Source organism: Orcinus orca, chromosome 2 (assembly GCF_937001465.1).
Source record: "Orcinus orca chromosome 2, mOrcOrc1.1, whole genome shotgun sequence".
NCBI classification, from domain to species: domain Eukaryota; kingdom Metazoa; phylum Chordata; class Mammalia; order Artiodactyla; family Delphinidae; genus Orcinus; species Orcinus orca.
In genome coordinates, this window is record NC_064560.1 from 127,394,341 (window position 1) to 127,411,543 (window position 17,203).

At 46.8% G+C, this 17,203-nt stretch overlaps 1 protein-coding gene across 7 annotated transcripts; it reads left to right on the forward strand.

Annotated features, from left to right (window-relative positions):
• Positions 1-16: 16 nt before the first annotated feature.
• Positions 17-16,367, forward strand: PABPN1 (poly(A) binding protein nuclear 1). 7 transcript variants are annotated; one of them, XM_049706856.1, is made up of 10 exons: positions 62-134; positions 433-520; positions 998-1,437; positions 9,920-10,015; positions 12,435-12,549; positions 13,238-13,305; positions 13,614-13,720; positions 14,185-14,272; positions 14,357-14,508; positions 15,439-16,367. In XM_049706856.1, the coding sequence occupies exons 3-10, from the start codon at positions 1,006-1,008 to the stop codon at positions 15,476-15,478; spliced, it is 1,098 nt and encodes a 365-aa protein (XP_049562813.1). In that variant the 5' UTR covers positions 62-134; positions 433-520; positions 998-1,005; the 3' UTR covers positions 15,479-16,367. The 7 variants fall into 7 exon arrangements, with proteins under 7 accessions (XP_004283216.1, XP_049562811.1, XP_049562813.1 ...); XM_004283166.3 differs by lacking the exons at positions 62-134; positions 433-520; positions 998-1,437 and having other exon boundaries at positions 9,101-12,081; XM_004283168.3 differs by lacking the exons at positions 9,920-10,015; positions 12,435-12,549; positions 13,238-13,305; ... (2 more) ...; positions 14,357-14,508; positions 15,439-16,367 and adding an exon at positions 2,060-4,993 and having other exon boundaries at positions 17-134.
• The last annotated feature ends 836 nt before the right edge of the window (positions 16,368-17,203 follow it).

A 17,203-nucleotide genomic window follows, 5' to 3' on the forward strand; every position in this document is an offset into this window, starting at 1 on the left:
TCATCACCCGGCGCCGGGCCCTCCCTCCCGCCCCCCCTTTCTCCTCCCTCCTTCCTTCCCTCCCTTCCTCCCTCTCTCCCTCCCTCCCAGCTCCTGCACCAGGAAACAGCCAGATCCTGGCAGCGGCCTGACCCGTGAGATCCCTAACCTGGCAGGCAGGCGGGGTTGGAGACCGGCTGAGGGTGGGGGTGAGGGAGGAGCTGGGCCTTTGGGCTGCACTGGGGGGAGCGGGAGTAGAGATGGTGTCGGCAGGAAGCCCTTGGCCCTGGGTTTCCCGGGAGGACAGTCATTAAACATGGATTCGGCCACACAGCTGGTAGAGCGTTGGGGGCAGGGGCCTGGTCCCGGGAGCTGCAACCCCAGCCCTTCTCAGCCCAGACCCTGATCCCTGGTCTTCCCCACCTAGCTCTGATCTCCCCCTCCCCTTCCCAGGGCTCCACGCTGGGCAGGAGGATGAAAGGCCCCAGCTGGGGGCTCCTTGCCACCAGCGCTGGGTCCTAAGAGCTGCCATCCAGGCTGGGTGAGTGTCCCCTTCCTTCTCTGTCCCGGGCAACCCTTTGCTTCTCCCCCTTTCCCTTCAGCCCCTGTCTCCTCGCCCATCTTGTGCCTCTGCCAGCATCTTCACATCTTGCCTCTGGGGAGGTCCTAAGCCCCTTCCTCTAGCCAAAAAGGTGTGTACTGTGGCGGGGTTGGTGGGGGAGGTATAGAGGTGTCATAGAGCTGCTGTTGTCTTGTTATGAAAAGAATCTAAAGTATTTTAGGGGAAATTTACTTGTTTTACATTTAATTTGGCATATTATAAATTTGAGGGCCAGCCCCTCATGCCCTGGCCCCGCACCATGGCCTAATCTCCTTGTTCTTACTCGTCCCGGCCCAGTGGTTTCTGAGATTTCCCCTCACCTCCCTCCCTGTCTCATGGGCTGGCCAAACCTGAAATGCCTCCTTCTGGGTCTCTGACCATATATTCATGCCAGTCTTTTGTGTTTGACTCCTGCAGCTGCCCGGATGGCGACCCCAGCCTCGGCCCCAGACACACGGGCTCTAGTGGCAGACTTTGTAGGCTATAAGCTGAGGCAGAAGGGTTATGTTTGTGGAGCTGGCCCCGGGGAGGGCCCGGCAGCTGACCCGCTGCACCAAGCCATGCGGGCAGCTGGAGATGAGTTCGAGACCCGCTTCCGGCGCACCTTCTCGGATCTGGCAGCTCAGCTGCATGTGACCCCGGGCTCGGCCCAGCAACGCTTCACCCAGGTCTCTGATGAACTCTTCCAAGGGGGGCCCAACTGGGGCCGCCTTGTGGCTTTCTTTGTCTTTGGAGCCGCGCTATGTGCTGAGAGTGTCAACAAGGAGATGGAGCCACTTGTGGGACAAGTGCAGGAGTGGATGGTGGCCTACCTGGAGACGCGGCTGGCCGACTGGATCCACAGCAGCGGGGGCTGGGTAAGAAACTTCTCCATTGCTGCCCTGAACATCCCTCTGAAAAGCTGGTCTCCAGGGGGAAGACGGGGGCTCTGGCTGGAGCTGGGGGCGGCTGTGCTGGGAATGAGGCGCGGGGGCTGAGTCTCCCTGTTTGGGTGGAATCAGACGCCCTCACTATGGGTATCACTGGACTCTGCACTCCAGGGCTGCCATGCAGTCATCACTGGGTGGGCTCATGGTCCAAAGCAGAGGACAGAATACACAGTAGACAGTGTAGTGCCTGCAGAGAAATGGCATCCAGCCATCGGGAATTTTTTACACCAGCGTACATGGCATGGGGGTGTCAGGGATCAGGGATGGGTGGTGGTCAAGGCAAGCCTTGGCAAAGGATGCCAGTTCTGAGCAGAATTTTTGGCCAGGGAAAGGATGGGATTCAGTTGACGTAGAGAAGGGCAAATGAGCCAGGCGCTCAGGGGGCATCAGAGGGGCTGGCGGCCAGGAGCTTGGGCCAGAGAGGAGCTGGGGGTGGGGTAGTGCTTGCAGTGGATGGAACTGGAACTCTCCCTCTCCTCTTTTCTCCACTCTTTCCTCTCCTGATATCCCTTTCTCCTTCTTTCTCTCCTACTTCCCTTCTCTCCCACAGGCGGAGTTCACAGCTCTATACGGGGACGGGGCCCTGGAGGAGGCGCGGCGTCTGCGGGAGGGGAACTGGGCCTCAGTGAGGACAGTGCTGACGGGGGCCGTGGCACTGGGGGCCCTGGTAACTGTAGGGGCCTTTTTTGCTAGCAAGTGAGAAAGTCCAGGGCCAGGTGGGGCGAGGTGTGGCTGGGGGACAGGAGAGCAGGAACAGAGCAGAGGAATGCCCTTGGAAGAAGTGGGGGAAAGGATGGGCATGGAACGGGGATGGGAAGGGGCAAGGTAGCGTGCAAGAGAGCTGAGTGTGCCAGGCAGGCGGTTGAAAGAGTGAACTGGAGCTATTGCGGAATGTATTGGGAAAGTCAGGAGATGGATTCATTCCAGGGTTGGGGGGAGGTGGGAGGGATCATGCCTATAGGTGTAGGCACATGAAACTCTACCTAGAGCTTGATTTGCAGCCCCGAGGAAGGTGGACTTGCATAAGGGGTTGGCGTCTCCTTTGAGTGAGTGAGATTTGGGGCAAACACAGAAGGAACATCCCTTTGGAATGGGAGCTTGGGGTTCTCAGGGGATAGGGAGAGGTGGCTGTGACCATGGGCTGCTGGGACATGCGTGTGCATGTGCACGGGTGCTCGTGTGCATGCTGGGCTGCTTGTCTAATCTGGTGGCAGTGGGATTCCTCGAGGAGAAAACATTCCCTCTTGCAGTGGTGAGAACGAGGGGCAGCTCTCTGTCCCTCCTCCCAACGTCCCCTCCCCTCTCCCCTTGTCCTGCTGCCTCAAGGCTGAGGGAGAGAAACACTGTATCCAGACTGAGGGCTCTGGCAACTTTTCTGCAGAAAGTCGTCAGCAGGGCTTTGGAGAGAAGAGCACTTCTGTAGCTGGCCTTGTTCCTTCATTGTCCCCCTTCCTTGTGCATCACGCACTTGCTGCTGCCTCCTGGGCTCTGACAGAAAGGCAGGGCTGCGGAGCCTGCGGGGGTGGAGGCTTTGGGAGCTGGAGCTGCCTGCTGCCCTCCTCTCCCACTGGGGCACACTGGTGCCTAAAGTGTTCCCTATCTCTGGGACCTTTTGTACCCAAACTTATACTCTAAATTGGGGCTCTTACTAATTTTCCTTTTGAGTGTGTGGACGTAAATGCAGATCTGGAATACAGTCTGGGTCCTGCACTGTGTCTCGGAGAGACTGTTGATGTCTTGAGAGGAACATTCCAGCTCTGAACCCCATGAATGTGAGGGTGACGTGTACTCCGTGACTGGCCTATTCCATGTGGTGGGCTTTGGTGCTGCTTTATTAAGGGCCAGGTGTCTGGGTTCCACAGTACCTCCCAGGACCTAGAAACATTGATATTTTCTTGGAAGCCACGCTGTTTGCATGGGTTTTACTTGTCTGTACCTCAGAGTCTGAGGATGTTAACTTTAGAGCTCCCTGTCCTCTATAACAGATTCAGATGACAGCTTTTTCTTTTGAGAAAGACATGATTTCACTCCAGATGTATGCCCTGAGCCAGACCTCACTGCTGCACTTTCCTAGGTGCTAAAATTGCTGCTCTCCAATGCTGACTTCTTCTGACACAGTGCTCTAGAACCCTGCCCTTGATCCTGAGCACTGACCAGCTTAGCTAGACCATGGTTGACTCTTGGAGATTTTCACTTGGTCCCAGAATGTGGCAACATAGTTGTACTCACAAGAATGTGGGACCAAAATTGGCCTCAGGTGTTTAGCTCAGACTTTTGCTTTTGAGAGAGGGCTGCACTTTTTAACGGTATTTATAGGGGAGGTGGTGGACTGCATGGGCCACTTGGTCTGTTGTGAGTATGCTGGTACCAGGCACTCAGAGCCAGTCTGTGGCAGGCAGTTGGGGTGGGGGGGTCTCTGACTTGCTCAGGACAAACTAGGCCAGTGGTTTTCCAACTGCTTGGCAGAGCCCCAAAGTTTCCTAGGGTTGCCTCAGGAGTCCTTGGGGGAGATGAGGCGGGGGCACTGAGCAGGCCAGGTGACTTGCCCTCAAACAGAACAGCTCCCCTGTAGCTGTCTTACATATCGGGGTTCAGGGTAAGATTTTATTTGCATTAAGGGGTTTGCTGCTGAAAAACAAAGTTGGAAAACCACTGACTAGACCGTCAGCTCCAAATTGGAGCCTGTGCTCCCCCAGGTTTGGGTCAGACTCTTCCCCCTACCCTCTACCACAGGACGCCTAGCCCTGGTAGCTTTCCTGGGGACCTTTAGCAAACAGAGGTAGCAGGGGCTGTGGTCAGGTTACCAAAAAGCCCGGCTCTGAGGCCTTCACACCTGGGTGGAAGGAGAGGCTGTTTTCTGAAAGGGTAAAAGGGCTTGGTCTGGATTCCCGGAAGCATAGCTTGGATGGGACCACAGAGGGCAGTTTTGACCTGTCCTGCCCTTCTGAGCTTGAGGGGGAACGGAAACCCCAGAGACTCTTCTGTCAGGGAAAACTAGCAACTCTCTTCTAGAGCCATATAGTTCCTTGGGATTAGCTCTTGGCCAAGAAGGCTGAGTATGGCTCCCAATTTTTAAATCCATTTCATTTTTTTTAAAATAAGGGAAATAAATCTTATTGCCATTTTTCAGAGATTAAATAGGTGGAGAGGGTGTTTCTTGCTCTCCAGAGCCCAAAGGGACAAATAGGGACTTTGCTTAGGCCAAGGAAGGAGCAGAGGTAGGGCAACTAGGTCCTGCACTTATTAATCCCACTCCCCACTTATTCTAGGGCATACACTATTTTACTTTTTTAAAATCATAAAGCGGCGGGAGAACAGATTTGGTTAGTTTAGAAGAAAAGAAAAAGCTCTATAAATATAAATATATATTCCTGTATTTTTATTTAATAATTTATAAATACCAAGTTCATTTGACTTTTATTTTTGTGTAATATGTAATGGTCGTATTAAAAAAAATAAATAAAACCCAGAAGTTTAATGAGAAGGACTGAGCAGGGTTTGTGACTTCTATACTGTATAGCCTGGGGTCAGGACATTTCTTGATCTAAGCATCTCATCATGACCTTGTTAAGGCCAAGAATTAGATTAATAGGGATTTGGGAAAGTATTGAGATAAAAAAATTAAAAAAAAAAAAAATGGAGGGAATTCCCCAGCGGTCTAGTGGTTAGGACTCTGCGCTTTCACTGCCGAGGGCCCGGTTTCGACCCCTGGTCAGGGAACTAAGATCCCACAAGCTGCGCCATGCAGACAAAAAAAAAAAGAAAAAAGAAAATCAGAGTTGTTCTCCCATCCCCCCATCCTAGCCAAATGCCCAAAGCCAAGAACTCCATCTGTGCCAACCCAAGCATTGAGAGGGTGTGTGTATATGGTACTTTGGGATGGCCACAACAAAACCCAAAACAAAACAAACAAAACCTACCAAAAATCTTTATGATGTAATCAAGTCCCCTGTTGTGGTTCAGCTGCTAAATCAGAAGTATGTGATAATGAGCATTTCTCCTCAATATCCTGCTGCCTACTTCAGGCTTAAAATAAGTCTGGCAAAAATGGAGCCCTTGCTTACTTTCCTGCTCCCGAGACATTTGGTTTCAGCCATTGTAATGCAAACTGCTAAACTGGATGGGATCTACAGGAATTGTTCAGCCCATCCCTCTGTACTTCTAGTCTAGGACCACATCAAAATCATGTCTGACAGGAGTAGTGATCTTAATTTTAATTCACAAGTGGGAGTTTCTAGTCTTTCTATAATCCAATGCAATATAATGGTATTTGGGTTTATGTGTTAAATTGTAGTAAGAAATACACTGCTTAGAGGAATCCAGTGTTGTATTTCTATTCTCTCTATATAGAAAAATCTACGGGACAAGCCATGTTAAAATCAGAGAGTGGCTTGGTGAACATGGCTCTAGGGAAAAGGGAATTAGATGCTCTTAATAGTTAATATCATTAGGCTATGACAGCTAGTGTATTTATCCCTACTGTAGTTTGACTGGTTTATAGTTTGCCTAATTCCAAAAAGCATTTGCAGCATCTTACTATAATACATGAAAGACAAAACAATAGAAAAATATAGATTTTTAAAGTAAGGGTAAAGGGAAAATTGAAATATTATAATAAAATGACAGCAAAAAGGAAAACGAACACAGAAAAGGATTCTATAAGCAGTATTCCCAAATCTAAAGGTAGGCTATGAATTCAACTCTGAGCTTCTTGGCAGCTAAAGAAAATTGGAAAACACGATGAGATTCACATCCCTCCTAGGATTTGTAAAACCTTTCAGTTCCTCAAGGTAGGCAAAAAGTTTTGTGGCTCTTCTGAGAAGACACTGAATGATATAGTGGACACCACCCTCTATAACACCTGACAGCAAATATTATGTTGAGTTTTACACTACCGTTTCTTGCAGAAACACCAAATGGGGATTCAGCAGGTCCTAAGCTTGTTCTATCAGGATCGTCACAGTTTAGCTCAAATATGCTCTATGATGCCATAGTTTAAAATAGGGCTAAATTTCAGACTATCTAAATGGACAGATGGATTGTTTATTCTTCAGACAGTTCTCTGTGAATGTTATTTCTCCAAATGATACTTTTGATAAAAATTGGGCAACATTTAGTTACACTTTCTAGCAAATGGATGGATTATAAATATTCTGTGTTTTTAGTTGAGAGCAGATCCTTTGAAAACTTTAAAAGCTGCCTTAAATGTGGATACAGGTGAGATACAAATAAATTAACAATATTTTAAAAATCAACCAGAAAACATAATATAATGGAATGCTATCTAGTTTTTTATTCATTCAGTCATTCATTCATTCAGCAAATATTCAAGCATCTTAGGTGTGCTGAGGACAATTCTAGGCACTGAGGTAGAGAAGTGAACAAACAGGCACAAATTTCTGCTTTCATGTTACTTTCATTCTAGTAATGGAAACAAACAAAAGCTAAATAACTACCTACCTACATAAATAAATTTCAAGACGTTCATTAACATAACATTTCATGTTAGGTGCCAAATGTTATGGAGAAAAATAATTCATTAGGGTAGGATGGGAAGGTGTATGTATAGGTTTCAATGTTAAATAGAGTGAGTGGGGAAGGCCTCATTTCTAAGGTAACTTCTGACTAAAGTCATGAAAAATGAAATTGGAAAAATATTTTTATTGACATGGAAAAATATTTCTGTTATCTTATTAGGTAAAAAAAATAGATTAGAAAACAATATATGGTATGAGCCCATTTTGCTAAAAAAAATATGTATATACGCACACATATATATACCTCTATATGTATTTGTGTATTGAAAGTTTCAGGAAGGGTATATGCCAAAATATCATTAGTGATTATCTCTGGGTGGTGGATTTTATGGGTGATTTTAGTTTTTCTTTTTGCTATCAGTATTTTAGGATTTTTTTATAAGGAACATATAAAAAAGAAGTTTTTCAGGTACAGAGTCTTCTAAAAGTTAACCAAGCAGAATGGAAATTAAGCAGCCCAAGAGAGGCTCCTTCTCACTTAAATGGCCACCCCACTTCCATGCAAGGTTGGACCTAGGGAGTTAAGGTAGGTCGGGCCAGACTTTGCATTAGAAAGTAATTGGAGTTGGCTCCAAAACAGAGGTAAGTAAATGATCAAGGCTCCAAGGTTCTGTGTCAACATTGTCCAATAGAAATACAGTGCAAGTCATGTAAAGCAACTATACTCCAATCAAAATTTTTAAAAAGTCAAAAAAAAAAAAAAAGAAATATAATGCAAGCCACATATGTAGTTTTACGTTTTTTAGTAGCCTCATTAAAAAAACCAAAAAGAAACAGGTAAAACTAATTTTAATAGTATTTTTTTAAACCTAGTATATAAAGACTACTATAATTTCAATCTGTAATTAATACTGAACAATTATTAAGTTATTTTACATAAGTATCTTTTTCATCCTGAGTCTTTGAAATTCAGTGTATATCTGACACTTCCAGCGCATCTCAATTCAGCACCATTCACATTTCAAGGGCTCAGTAGCCACGTGTGACGAGCGGCTACCATAGTAAACAATGTACTTCTAGATTAGAGGGAATTATTGCAGCCAGTAAAGGTAAAATTTTCAAAGCAGGAGTTAAAAATGGGGATGAAACTACTAGGAAGCAAGGTATTTATATGTTTAGTGAGAAAACTTTTCCCTTCTGGACAGAACTGGACATGCCCTCATCCATTTTTACTGATTTAATTCTCCTTTTCTCAACTCAACAGATCATTCACTTTTGTTAACACACTTTTCCTTCTTCTAGGGCAAAACATCACTGAGTTTCAGTTTTTCCGAAACTCCATGGCCCTCTATTGATAGGTTATTACTGAAGGAAAAGTATACTTATAATGGGTGAATCTTACATCATTACATACCAATTAAAAAAAAATTCATTCTCAGAGGAAAACTTATCTCTTTGATGTTGTCTATGCATCAGCAACAGGCAGGATATAAATTTATTACGGAAGATCATTCATTCAGTTAACATTTATTGAGCACACAGTGATAGCCAATGGCAATACAAATATAATTAAGAAGGTGTCCCTGCCTTTTACACTTTCAGTCTAATAGGGAACTATATTACAGATCACCATTCAAATATCTTTTTAAAATGTGTTTGTAAAAGTAGTCATGCTTATTAGAGTAAGTTTGGAAGCTGGGCACTCTCCAATGCCCAAGTGTTTTTTTTAATTTTAAATAAAAATAATATACAATATTGTGGGAAAAATCATAGAACACAGAAAATTATAAAGAAGATCAATCATAATAAGCCTACTACCCAGAGAGAATCACTATTAACATTTTGGTATATTTCTTTTCCATCAGTTGTCTGTGCTTATATTTTATGATCATACTGTATATACAATTTTTTTTGTATATACAATTTTGTACATTGCAATTCTGCTTACCATTATATTGCAAGCATTTTCCTTGTCATTAAAAATGTTTTGAAGACATAATGACTATATAAAATTACATATATGTGTGTATAACAATTTTCCTGAAAAGTGCCCACTTGGACAATCAAGTTGTTTACATTTTTTTTCACTTTGATGAACACCTTTATTCTCAGATGTTTACCTAGGTTTTAGATTATTTCTTTAGAACAGATTATAAGAAATACAATTACTGTGTTAAGAATCTCAACATTTTAAAAACTTTTGTTGCATATTGCCAAAGAACAGATTGTACTGGTTCTTATTCCTTTTTTTCTCCAATGCCCAAGTTGTTTTTTAAAAAATCAGATATACATAATTTTAATCATACTTTATATACAATTTTACATCCTACTTCTTTGGCCTAACAAAAATTATTTTTATAAGTTATCACACACTACATGTAAACCTTTTTGTAAAAGAAATAGGCGCATAAAAAAATAAAAATAGGTGCATAATAATCTTGTGATGTAATTATAGTTTGCCTAAACATTTATCTCTTATTGGAATTTAGTCTTTTTCCAGCTTCAGCATTGTACGTAATGTTATCTTTGTGTATTAAAACAGACCTTACAGAAATTTTGATCGGAGCTTTGAAATCTGGTTTTGGATTCCCTGCTCACTTCTAATTAGTTATGACTTGGGGGAGTTACTTCATTCTTTCCTCATCCCTAAAAAAGGTTATGGTTTGGGGACTATTTGCTTCATAATGTTATGAGAGTTCAATGAGATAACATAAGAAGGAGTCTAGGATGCTGCCTGTTACAAAATCCAGTGCTCAACAAAACTGTGGTTCAAAGGCATTATTTTAAAAATCACATTTCCCTTAACTGGCTTTCTTAGTTTAAATTAGGTACCAATAAACATCCAAGTCTTGATTTGGTTAAAATCAGTAGAAAAGATTTTTCTTCCAGCAAACTCACAATCTTTTAGAGCTTGTCTGCGGTGCTCAACTTAGTTCTCCCAGACCGCTGAAGCTGAGATGGCTGATGAAGTAATTTTCAGTGAAATTTTAAGCAACTGTGATTCTGCTCCAAGTTCTCCTGTTCCTGAGGTAAGGATTTGTGTGAAAAAATGAGGGTGAGGGGAAGAGTGGGGTATACTGTGAAGCTTTTGACTTTTGGTTTGCTAGTAGGAATCTCCTCTTGTTCAAATCCCTCTACCAAGTCATGTACATCCTCTCCAGGTTGTTTGAGTAACTATTTGGTTGGGCTCATGTGAATCTGGCTCTCAAACCATACCTTGGTCTGGCTGCAGCTATCCCTCTTGCAAACTTAGCACTGCCGTTCCTTCCTTTTTAATAAATGTGTAGGATCACCACTAAACTATGGCAACCCTGCTTTCCAGGGCTAGGTCTCATTGGTACCTCAGAGTGCAACGATGAGGTGGAATTCCTCTGGGGTCTGAAGGAGGGTCTGGGAAAGCGCTGTAGATGAAGGGTGGCACCCAGATCCCCAGTCTATGTATCCTTTGGTCAACAAACATTTATTTGGATACTTACTATGTGCTAGGTATATTGCTCCACGGTGGAGATGCAAATGTACATAGAATCCAGCCTCTCATCTCCAAGCTCTCACAAGCTCTAGTTAGGAAAGGAAGCACAAAATGATTAAGTGCACAGTGGAGGTAGGCCCGCTTGTCATGGGAGAAGAGGGGAGGCCAGTTAGTGGAAGGCTTCACAGAGGAGGTGATGATAGGGTTTGCAGTGGTCTGGCTGAAGAAGGACTGCATGTACAGAGGCACAGACCTGGGTGCAGATACACCCACTGGAATGAAGAGTGTGGAAACAACATTCACTTAGTAGCCTGGTCTGGAGGTCTCCAAGACCTCAGTAAGGAGTTCTGAGAGTTAACCTGGCCAGTGTGGATTGGAGTGGTGACCCACTGGAAGCTGACGCATTAAGCGGCTGCAGCAAACAGTCCAAGCAAAAGAAAAAATGAAACTGGGGCATGAGCAGAATGCTTGGAAAGTATGCCTGTGCAGGAAGACAGCACATACACGGCTCATGACTAGTACTGGAGTGAGGATTCCTCCCTGCTTTCTGGTTTGGGGAGACCTGGTGGATGGTGGTGCCAGTAACCTGGGTGGGAAAGATAAGCTCCTTCCCAGAGAGCGCCATTCAGAACCCTCCATTTCCAGCAACATCCCATCTACTGGTGCATTCCTGGTAGAAGACCAGTTTCCAGAAACCGCCGCAGTATTTCCGGACTCTGCCTTCCAAGAACTCACTAGTTGGCAACCAGCAGCATCAAGATGACCGCCTCCTAAAGACCAGTCATGTGACCTCGGCTTTCACTGGGAGCCCGGCAGTCCGTTCGGGGGCAAGGTTCACCTGTCACGAAACGGGTGTCAGCCCTTCGAATCTCGCGAGCCAATCGGCATCTGAGGCTGGGCCACTTCGGCGAAGCGATCGGAAGATTGGTCCTTTCCACTCGCCTTGCCAGCGGCCAATCACCGACCGTCATACTTCGCGGACCCGCCCTTAGGCGGGGGAGAAGCAGGAATGTCGTCACAGCTAGGCGGTATTGTTACCTAAGGACTTGAGAGGAGGTGGGACGAGTGTTGATTGACAGGCCGATTTCTCCTACCGGGATTTAAGGATTTGGCGCAATCCCCCGCCTTAGGGATGGGGTCTTATTTGATTGCCTAGTAGTATTCCCCAATGGAGTCCTAGCTCGTGGTGACGGGCAGGCTGCTTGACTAATGAATCCTCGGCGTGGCCGGCGCAGCTCTCCAATCGCTGGGCGGCTGGCCCCAGTCTGAGCGGCGATGGCGGCGGCGGCGGCGGCGGCAGCAGCAGCGGGGGCTGCGGGCGGTCGGGGCTCCGGGCCGGGGCGGCGGCGCCATCTTGTGCCCGGGGCCGGTGGGGAGGCCGGGGAGGGGGCCCCGGGGGGCGCAGGGGACTACGGGAACGGCTTGGAGTCTGAGGAACTGGAGCCTGAGGAGTTGCTGCTGGAGCCCGAGCCGGAGCCCGAGCCCGAAGAGGAGCCGCCCCGGCCCCGTGCCCCCCCGGGAGCTCCGGGCCCTGGGCCTGGCTCGGGAGCCCCCGGCAGCCAGGAGGAGGAGGAGGAGCCGGGACTGGTCGAGGGTGACCCGGGGGACGGCGCCATTGAGGACCCGGTGAGGGAAGGAGGGCGAGCGAGCAGGCCGGCCGGCCGTGTCACGGGAGGCCCAGAGCTCAGGCGAGCGGGAGGCGGGCGGGGGATGGGGGTGGGCGGGGAATAACGTGGCTGGGGCCGGGCTGGGGAGGCAGCCTCGACCGCCAGAAGGGGCCCAGCCGGGTTGGTTCGGGCGTCATGGGTGTCTAGTGTTGTTCTAGAGAAGGTAGCTTGGTTTTCTTTTCATTACGACCCTCGCGTCGGGCGAGAGAAATGGCCGAGCATGGCTGGGGCCGCGCGCGGAAGGAGAGCAGGGTAGAGCCCCTGCGTTGGTTCCTCTTAAGCTGTTCTCCATACCCTCCCCACTCATTGTAGGAGCTGGAAGCGATCAAAGCTCGAGTCAGGGAGATGGAGGAAGAAGCTGAGAAGCTAAAAGAGCTACAGAACGAGGTAGAGAAGCAGATGAATATGAGTCCACCTCCAGGCAATGGTGAGTAACTGGCGGTTGCACGCGGAACCCGGGTCCTGAGATTGGAAGGGTTATCGGAGCACGGTTTATATGGAATTAGATGCTCGGAACCTTGGAGCTGCTTGTCTGAGCAATTACTGGGCAGTTGCTGCAGTCATAGTCCATTGTGTGTTTTTCTGACCTTTGTGAGACGGGGCCTATGTTTTGGTGATGGTAGTCTTGTGCCTCCCTTTGTCCCTGTTACAAATGTGTTGCTCTTTGTTCTTAGTCTTCCACTACCCTTTTTGGAGGTTGCCAGCTGGTATTTGACCTTCAAGTCCAATAGTTTTTCTTTCAGTTGGAGACCTTTAGTTAGGAGTTCTAAGATAAACTGCTCAGCTTCAGGGGGCTTCTCCTCTAATCTAGAAATGTCCAGCCTCAGCCGACTTAATTTTGTTCACTTTTCAAATCATTTTAACCGAAGCTACTCAATAGGTACTTGATTTGGGGGCAGGAGGGAATCCCTGTATTGATTTTTAAGACTGTATTAATCTGTTCCTTAATTTTTCAAGTATTTGGTGAGCACCTATTGCATGCTAGACTTTTCTAGGTAATGGGTACAGCAGGGAACAGAACAGACCAAAATCTTTACCTTGTGGTGGTGGTAGTGGTGCATAGATTGGCCAAGTAGAAAACAAGCGTTTTTTTCCTGATCCTTTTTTCTTCAAAGCTGGCCCAGTGATCATGTCCATTGAGGAGAAGATGGAGGCTGATGCCCGTTCCATCTATGTTGGCAATGTATGTACCAGAGCCTTGACTAGGGTTGGGGAAATCTCTTAGTTTGGGGGATTATTTATTAGGAGTCTTGAAAGGAACCATTTCCAGGGTAGGTGGTGGATTTAAGGGGTGGAGGGAGGGTTGGAATGAGGTGAAAGGTAATGGTGATTAGCAGAGGCTCTGGGGTTGGAAGGAAAAGAGGTTAGTTCCTTAGAGAGCTAGATATTGGTGTGCTTTGGTGTGTATGGATGGCCCAGCGCAGAGGCTAGGCAGAGTACCTGTGGAGATGGGAGTTTGCCCTGTTACCTGTGAAATGTACCCCCCCACAGGTGGACTATGGTGCAACAGCAGAAGAGCTGGAAGCACACTTTCATGGCTGTGGTTCAGTCAACCGTGTTACTATACTATGTGACAAATTTAGTGGCCATCCCAAAGGGTAAGTGGGGAAGTTGAGGTCGTTTTAGTCACAGTTAAAAAATAAATAAATTATATTTTATATTGAGCAGTAAGTTACCTAGATGTTAAAGTAAGTAGTCTATCTTTTAAGATAGGTGTTAATGTTGATACATATCAAGGATTGCACATAAAATTGCCTTCAGGGGCCCAACAGATAACAGAGATGGGGGCTGGGTGTGGGGGGGATCATGAACTATAAGGGGGGCGCCTTCTGCATGGCCCCCACCGTTTTCTGCCTTGCGGAAAACCAGGCCCTCTGTATCCTATCTTATAATTTTCCAAGAGTAGCTGCAAATTTTGATTAAAATCTTCCATTTAGAATTTTTTGGACAAATAATTAAAAATATGAACACACTGTACTCAAACAAAGCATGCCTGCAAGTTGGATTTGACCTGTGAGCTGCTATTTGTATCCTCAGATAAAGTGGCAATTACCCTTTTCAGGTTTGCATATATAGAGTTCTCAGACAAAGAGTCAGTGAGGACTTCCTTGGCCTTAGATGAGTCCCTATTTAGAGGAAGACAAATCAAGGTAAGCCCTGTGCCCTTTGCTGTTCTGGTTCTGTAAGTTCTCCAGCTTGGCTCTAAGGCATTGTGTTGTACGTGTCATTCTCAGGTGATCCCAAAACGAACCAACAGACCAGGCATCAGCACAACAGACCGGGGTTTCCCGAGAGCCCGATACCGTGCCCGGACCACCAACTACAACAGTTCCCGTTCTCGATTCTACAGTGGTTTTAACAGCAGGCCCCGGGGTCGCGTCTACAGGTCAGGATAGATGGGCTGCTCCTCTCCCCCGCCTCCCATGAGCCCTGTATGCTTCCTTCTCTCCTCATCTGAGGAACCTCCCTCCTTTACCCTCCCCTTGGTTCTGGGGACTTGGTCTCCTGCCTGTGCAGGGTGAGGAAGGTAGTTGCAGGCCAGGAGGCCAGTCTCATCTTTTTCTGGAGCAGGAATTGGTGATAAGGGCTGGATCTCTCCACCCTGTTCTGAGAGATGCTTCTCCACCCAGCCTTTTTTTCCTTGAGAGTTGATGGCAGTGAAGGTGTTTACACAGAACTCCCAGGAAGAACAGGGCCTCAGAGCAGTGAAAGCACTGTTTGGACCTTTGCTACTTTTCTCAGAGTTAGGGAGGGGCTGAAGTTTGAACCTCCCTTGGAAGAAAACCAGAGGCTAGTTGATCCTCCTCAACAGCCATGTGGGAGGATATCGAGATATTTACTCTTTAGCCAGTCTTTTGCAACTTTCTCGCTGGGCCTAGTGTGGCACCCATGTTGTTGCTTCACTTTACTTCCGTTTCTTTACATTTAAATAGACAGTTTAGGCATATAGACCTTGGCTTTTCATAAGATTTACCTGTCAGCTCCCAGGAGTTAGGGAGGATCTGTTGGTGAGAGCCTCGCTTTTAAGAGCTGTGGAGAACTGGAATCTGGATAAACAATGAGTCCTTTTTCTTGCCCCTATGTCTCAGATGCATTTCTTTATTGCCACTGTTTGGCGAGGTAATAACAGTTAATTCCCCACTCCCATTTGCCAGGTGTGTCACTATTTCTGGGATTGTGGGGGTCAGTTTTAGGACTTGGGAAACTTCTTTCCCCTCTTCCCTTCTCAATAACTGGGGCGAGGGCCCACGGGGAGGGGCTTGTACTGAACTATTTAGTGATCATGTTAACACCTAACTCTCCTTCTTTCTTCCAGGGGCCGGGCTAGAGCGACATCATGGTATTCCCCTTACTAAAAAAAGTGTGTATTAGGAGGAGAGAGAGGAAAAAAAGAGGAAAGAAGGAAAAAAAAAAAGAATTTAAAAAAAAAAAAAAAAGAAAAACAGAAGATGACCTTGATGGAAAAAAATATTTTTTAAAAAAAAAAGATATACTGTGGAAGGGGGGAGAATCCCATAACTAACTGCTGAGGAGGGACCTGCTTTGGGGAGTAAGGGAAGGCCCAGGGAGTGGGGCAGGGGGCTGCTCATTCACTCTGGGGATTCGCCATGGACACGTCTCAACCGCGCAAGCTGCTCCCCCTGTTTCCCTGTGCCCCTTTGCCCCCTTGCGGGCTGCTCAAGGGTAGGTGGGCATGGGTGGTAGGAGGGTTTTTTTTTACCCAGGGCTCTGGAAGGACACCAAACTGTTCTGCTTGTTACCTTCCCTCCATCTTCTCCCTAGCTTTCAGAGTCCCCACCTGCCTGTTCCTGTCCTGCCAGGTCTACCACCCACCCCACCCCTCTTTTCTGGCTCCCTGCCCCTCCAGATTGCCTGGTGATCTATTTTGTTTCCTTTTGTGTTTCTTTTTCTGTTTTGAGTGTCTTTCTTTGCAGGTTTCTGTAGCCGGAAGATCTCCGATCCGCTCCCAGCGGCTCCAGTGTAAATTCCCCTTTCCCCTGGGGAAATGCACTACCTTGTTTTGGGGGGTTTTGGGGTGTTTTTTATTTTTCAGTTTTTTGTTTTGTTTTGTTTTCCTTTGCCTTTTTTTCCCTTTTGTTTGGAGGGAATGGGAGGAAGTGGGGACAGGGAGGTGGGAGGTGGATTTTGTTTATTTTTTTAGCTCATTTCCAGGGGGTGGGAGTTTTTTTTTTAATATGTGTCATGAATAAAGTTGTTTTTGAAAATAAAAAATGTTTGGCCTTTTGGGTGTATGGATTATTTATCTTCCTGTTGTCTCTTAAATCCCAGATGGCTGTTAATTCTCCTTTCTGGAAATGCTGGTGTTGTGGAGGGGAAGTTCCCACCTAAGGAGTAGGAGTCAGAAGTACAACTAGCAGGAACATTGTGCGTTTAGCTGAGCTTGATGGGGTTTTCTGGAAAGCATGTAGCCCTGATTGGCATTTGAGAGGTACATTAAATGAGCCTGGGAATATAAAGGAATGGCCAGATTAGACTGCTCTAATAGCACTTTAGTGTGTCCTCTTGATAAAATTTATGTGCAAATGAATTATCCACATCAACAGCACCAGATTCTTATGTTGGCGTCTGGGTAGCCTTTTTTGTCTTCTCTACCCCAAGGTAGGCTCAAAAAACGAGGGAAAAAAATAATTAGGGGGACTTCCCTGGTGACGCAGTGGTTGAGAGTCTGCCTGCCAATGCGGGGGACATGGGTTCGGGCCCTGGTCTTGGAGGATCCCACGTGCCGCGGAGCACCTGGGCTCCTGTGCTGCAGTTACTGAGGCCCGCATTCCTAGAGCCTGTGCTCCGCAATGGGAGAGGCCACCACAATGAGAAGCCAGTGCACAGCAATGAAGACCCAATGTAGCCAAAATAAATTAAAAAAAAAAAATTAGGGCTTCCCTGGTGACTTAGTGGTTAAGAATGTGCCTGCTGGGACTTCCCTGGTGGTGCAGTGGTTGAGAGTCCGCTTGCCGAGGCAGGGGGCTCGGGTTCGTGCCCCGGTCTGGGGAGATCCCACATGCCACGGGGTGGCTAGGCCCGTGAGCCATGGCCGCTGAGCCTGCGCGTCCGGAGCCTGT

What these genes read in the sequence shown, in the direction of transcription:
- PABPN1 (XM_049706856.1), top strand. Translation starts at nt 1,006, where the DNA reads ATGGCGACCCCAGCCTCGGCCCCAGACACACGGGCTCTAGTGGCAGAC. An exon ending in TTTAGTGGCCATCCCAAAGG is followed by an intron (nt 13,721 to 14,184) that starts GTAAGTGGGGAA and finishes TACCCTTTTCAG; the next exon opens with GTTTGCATATATAGAGTTCT. An exon ending in CCCCGGGGTCGCGTCTACAG is followed by an intron (nt 14,509 to 15,438) that starts GTCAGGATAGAT and finishes TCTTTCTTCCAG; the next exon opens with GGGCCGGGCTAGAGCGACAT.